The 5,466-nt window shown below is 37.3% G+C and overlaps 1 protein-coding gene across 1 annotated transcript; it reads right to left on the bottom strand.

Annotated features, from left to right (window-relative positions):
• Window positions 1-291: 291 nt before the first annotated feature.
• On the bottom strand, window positions 292-4,151 carry LOC100890088 (GPI mannosyltransferase 2). The gene is made up of 3 exons (XM_030992628.1): window positions 4,041-4,151; window positions 1,223-2,416; window positions 292-919 (listed from the first exon to the last, which is right to left on the bottom strand). Exons 1-3 carry the CDS (start codon window positions 4,122-4,124, stop codon window positions 665-667), a joined length of 1,533 nt encoding a protein of 510 aa, XP_030848488.1. The 5' UTR covers window positions 4,125-4,151; the 3' UTR covers window positions 292-664.
• Window positions 4,152-5,466: the final 1,315 nt, after the last annotated feature.

Raw genomic sequence — 5,466 nt, 5'->3', positions numbered from 1 at the left:
CTTCAATTATAGATTTCATTCATTTATCATTTTTATTATGTGCTCAAGTCATTACAAAAATAAAACTGCATTTCATCAATACTTTGTCAGCCTCGTAGAGAAGGCCTATAAAAATGTAATTATTTATTGAATGATGATTTAAAAATAAACATGCATTCATCTTCAATTGGCATTATCTTGTCTGCTTATTTATCAAGTTAACTCCAGTTTAATCTTTTTTCGATCCCCCGAGAGCTGGGTGCTTCAAGATGGGTTTAAACAATCATGTAATACCTCCGTCACACGGTCACACCGATGAAACCTACAGCAGATTATGGCAAGAAATGTCTTTTTTTTTTAAAGAATCATAAGCATAAAGTGGAGCTGGAATTCCCCTCAATTATTCTTGATATAAATAGTATTTCAATTGAAAGACCCTATCTAAAGGAAAGCTGCATGAACATAGAATAAAGATATAAAAGGAAAAATAATGTGTTCCCTTTCAGTATTGCACAAAGGCAAATTAAAACCTCATTTTCCACACCTCTCAAAATTACTGGTCAACAGGGGTCAAATTTGCCACAGTTACGGTTACAACATTACATGTGAACCTGATTGGCCGAGATGAGGCGATGAGCCGTGCAAAGTCACTATTTTTCACCTTTCCCAGGGCTCAATCTTCTCTTTATGTCCATGGTAAGAAATTACAATGTAAAGCAACACCTATGACACAATATCCTAAGAAATACCCCCTCAATAGTCGACCTTTCCAGTCTAAATGTTTTCTCCACATGATATCCAAAGGAATTAATTCTTGGACTGATCCATTGAGTTCAGGTGAGGGTGTGTCAACACCATTTGGTTTGAGGGACGACTGAATGATGTGTGATGCAATCCAAATGGGGACCGGAGAACTGGAGAAGAGAAATCTTGTGACGACCTGTGTGGAATGAGATGAGGAAGAAACGATGATGTGAAAGCGATAACTCATTAATCTATATTTGCCAGTCTTTGCCCAGGAGAAGTAAATGGGTACCCAGTAAGAAGACATTTCTTGAATGCTTTAGCGCCTTTTAATGGCAACTCGGCTACAGCTGGGGTAATAAGATGATGATTTGTAGAGTATATCATATTCATATAGTACCTTTGCTATAAAAAGTCCATACTATTATTAATTTATTGTTACTTTCAACTAATAAAAAAAAACACTCGTTTTCAGAAAATGGCCCTTTTTTATACTGACCTGCACATGCATACAACAGACTCCAAAGACGAGAAGCACAAGAAGGTGAACCAAATAAACAAATACACCAGAACTGTAGAAGCCCTCTGATTGGCTGATTGGGTCATCTGTTTTCTTAACGTCTTTTCTGATTGGCTGGAGTAACCCGAGCACTTTCACATGATCCCACTTCAAGCTGCAGTAATCCTGCACACCGTAGAGACAGAGGATGATTACGGGCAAGGCCAGAAAGAAATTTGGAAGTTGTTTGAACTCATAGTAGTTCAGCAATCCTACGTTCCAATGTTCTGCCTGCACCTCGGAGTAAGGGATCACAAACGACTTGCTACACCAGAGCGGGACATCATCTGTTGTTTGCAAGACACTTGTTCTATTATTAGCTCTTTTGAATAAGATCTCCATACCATGTTCTAAAATCTTTTGAAAGGAGATCACCTTTTCTTTGTTACAGATGCGCAAGTAGCAGTAGATCTGATACAAGGCGCAGGGAAAGAGAATGATGGCTGCCGAATAAAACGTTCTTGTCACACCAACGACGATGATTCTGCAGACTTTCTTCAAGGTGGAGAGGTTGATTGGTGAACGCATTTTAGCAAAGACAAAGATTGAAAGTTGGACAGTGTGGTATGCGACAAAGCCGATGGAAACTATCCCATTAGATCTTGCACATGTACCTAATCCAAATGCGATTGTGGATATCAGGTAGCGTCTTTTCTCCAAGAACAGCATCCCGCTTAAGCTAAGCAACAAAAATGAGGCTTCGGTGTACATTGCAGTCATGAAGATACTTGCAGGGTTGAAGCAGTAAAGGATCCAGGCTATATCTGCTATCCGTTGGTCCTTGCATACCCTCTTGGTTAACTCGTACAGCACAACCGCAGCCAGGGTGAACATGAGCACGTTCAGGAGCCATCCTGCGACCAGAAGGACGCTCCGGAGCTGCATCACCATCTGAAGAGGGGAGAAGAGCGTGTCTGCAAGCGCTCGGACGAGACCGGGGTAAAGCGGGAAGAACGCCATCATGCGGTCCGTGGTGTAGCCATGTTCAGCGATGTGAAGGAAGTGCGCCCCATCCCACTTGCAGAAGCCACCGAGGAGTAGGTCAATGCAGAGGTCACCAAACCCTGGGTTCTGCATAGGATCTTGATGGAAGGCATCGGCGTGGTGATCAGGTATCAGGTTATTCAACAGGATCTAAGTAGTGAAAAGGAAAAAAAACAATCAAGTATGGACTATTCTTATTCATTTCAACTGAATCAAAATTAAGAACATGTAGACTATGTCTAAATGTTTGAAAAACTGTAACACTCATTTTTCGATCATAAAACTAGTCATCCCTGACAGCTTCAGTCTAGATCGCTCAAGCAAAACATAGAGAGTCAATGCTAATGCGTATTGACATCTAGCACTGCATACTTGCTGTGAGACAGGTATTATTAGACCTATACACAAATATGCACACCACACAATATTGCATAGACTGCACACAATCATGCCGATGCGGCTGTAGTGTAAGCAAAGTTTGACAGTAGACTTGCAATTTGAATTTTTCAATTATTCTTTTTAACATCAGTAAGTTGAAAAATGTATTTTACTGCTATTTAGGTGTCATCAATTGTCACTAAAGTACCGATTTTGAGTTTTGTACAGTGGTGTTTGAAATGTTGAGAATCAAAAGCACAGCTTTTACTACACAGCCAGGATAGTGATGCTCCTATCTACAGGTATGCATGACACTCACCAGGAATAATCTTGTTGCACACCAATAGTTAAATTAAATTTCTTTGTAGACTTCTAGACCTTTTGGACTGCTGCAGATCCCTGCATTTTTCAGTGATGATTAGGTTATCATGGTAATATTAATAAGATAATAACATAAACTAATAAGAACTCCAAACATGACAATTTCAATCAAGAAATTGGGCCGTATGCATAAAAAGTAGCAATTGCTTGCAAGCAATTGCTTCAAGCACAAGCAATTGCTTGTCAAGCAAAAGATCAAGCTCAAGCAATTGCTTAAATCTGTATGCATAACATTTTGCTTGTGCTCAAACCTTTTGCTTGCCTCCAGCAAGCAATTGCTTACGATCTCAACAATAGCGACGTCACGCCGGTGCGAACATCATTCATGGGAGAACAAAGGCGGGTTTCGCATACTAGTAGTGTATTCAAATGTCATGCGTGTGGGGTAGCCTTTCCTGACACCGTTGTCAGACATCCTCCCCGTTTTTCATCATGTTCAGGTATGAACCTGTGTGCTAACCACTCAACGTTCTCCTTGTCGAAACGGAATAGTTTCCGATAGGTCTCGGGAGCAATTTCTTCTCGATTTATTCTACTCCTGTACAACTTTGGTTTTTCTCTAACGAGCATAAACATGATGCTTAACCGCGAACGTCCCGATTAAGCAAGAGCTCAAGCTGCTATGACGGAGCTTGAAAAAACGTAAGCAATTTAGATCTAAGTTATATATTAAGAACAAGCAAAAGGTTCGTTTTATGCATACGTTTTTAAGCAATTGCTTGATCTTTAAGCAATTGCTTGCGGACATCAAGCAATTGCTTGTGCTTGCTAGCAAAAGCATTTGCTTGCAAGCAATTGCTTATGTTTATGCATACGGATTCAAGTAAAAGGCTAGCACAAGCAATTGCTACTTTTTATGCATACGGCCCACTGTCTAGACTAGATCTAGGACAACACAAAAATGAACGAATGGGGCAACACATTATAATTATTGACAGTATATCGTACAATACAATAGCCAAAAAATATAAATTGCTGCATTTTTGTTTTAATGTAATAATAGAAAATGCATTACCTGCAAAAAAGTCACGACAAGTCTCGATATAATGGCATATTTTGCTATCATAGTTTTACGCGAATTTCCCATGGGCGTCGCCATCTTGAAAACATCTTTCCTCAGTCATAGTTTTATTATTTTAATGTTTAGAAATTTATTGTTCAAATTTTTTATACATATACATGCATTTTTGTCTTTTAAAAAAATTGAACAAAATTAAAAAATTGAAAATCATTAATTTATTGTTTCAAATTTGCTAAAAACATCTATATTAAATAATAAATTAGTGCATGAATTAGTCGCTCCTCAGATCGTTTGCTAAAGGGGTGAACATTGTCCTTGTTTAGTTCTCTTTCGAATAAATTGCCAATTTGAGGACCGTTTAGATTTGAATGACTTTGAACAGCTAGACGGTTCTATAAAATAATATTGAGGGTTAATAATTGGGCGTGCTATATGTGGAAGGTTTGTTAATTTTTAAATCCACTGTTATAGAGGGTCTTTGAAAAAAATGGGGGTCTATATATTTATATAGCAGAGCGCCCCCCCCCCATAAAGAATATATAACAAAATAAGTTAATAAATTAATTAATTAAGAAATACGCTACTTCGAAAGTCTTCTATTACACATATTTCGTATATACACCTGCGTATGTTATTGTCATTTAATTACTGTAAATACATGTGAGGGGGGCCGGGTGGACTTGAATGCATGCGATTAATTTAGACCCGTATTACTTGAAAATTGTAGGAGGGGTATTAAACACTTTTCTTTTTAAGTAACGGCTTAATGATAAAGATGAAGTATGAAATTGATCGGATATTACTTGATAAGGGACACTTTTATGGTAGGATCATGGCTGGGTATTTTTTCTTGATTTTCAGCCTTTCAAAAGTGAGGTATCTAATTGGTGAACCCCCAATTTCGTCTGGCGATGGATACAATGATGATGATGATGATGATGAAGATGATCTCTTCTTGTATAGCGCCTCTGATAGGCGCTCATGCCCTTACAAAAAAGTTGTATAGAATTCTATAGAACGCTTTATAGAGTTCTATAGAGTTCTATAGAACTCTATAGAACTCTATAACATTCCAGATTCTCTATAGAACTTTTAAGAATTCTCTATAGAAAGCGGTTTCCTCAATAGAATTCTATAGAATAAGTTTTCTATAGATTTAAATTTCTATAGAAAAGTTAATTCTCTATAGAATTTTTAAGGTTGTCTATAGAAATCAGTTTCCTCTATAGAATTCTATAGAATAAGTTTTCTATAGATTTAAATTTCTATAGAAAAGTTAATTCTCTATAGAATATTTTAGGTTGTCTATAGAAATCAGTTTCCTCTATAGAATTCTATAGAATAAGTTTTCTATAGATTGAAATTTCTATAGAAAAGTTAATTCTCTATAGAATTGTTAAGGTTGTCTATAGAAATGAGT

The sequence above is a fragment of the Strongylocentrotus purpuratus genome, unplaced genomic scaffold (assembly GCF_000002235.5).
Source record: "Strongylocentrotus purpuratus isolate Spur 01 unplaced genomic scaffold, Spur_5.0 spur5_scaffold_20, whole genome shotgun sequence".
Classification (NCBI taxonomy): domain Eukaryota; kingdom Metazoa; phylum Echinodermata; class Echinoidea; order Camarodonta; family Strongylocentrotidae; genus Strongylocentrotus; species Strongylocentrotus purpuratus.
This window is presented reverse-complemented; position numbering and strand designations above follow the sequence as displayed.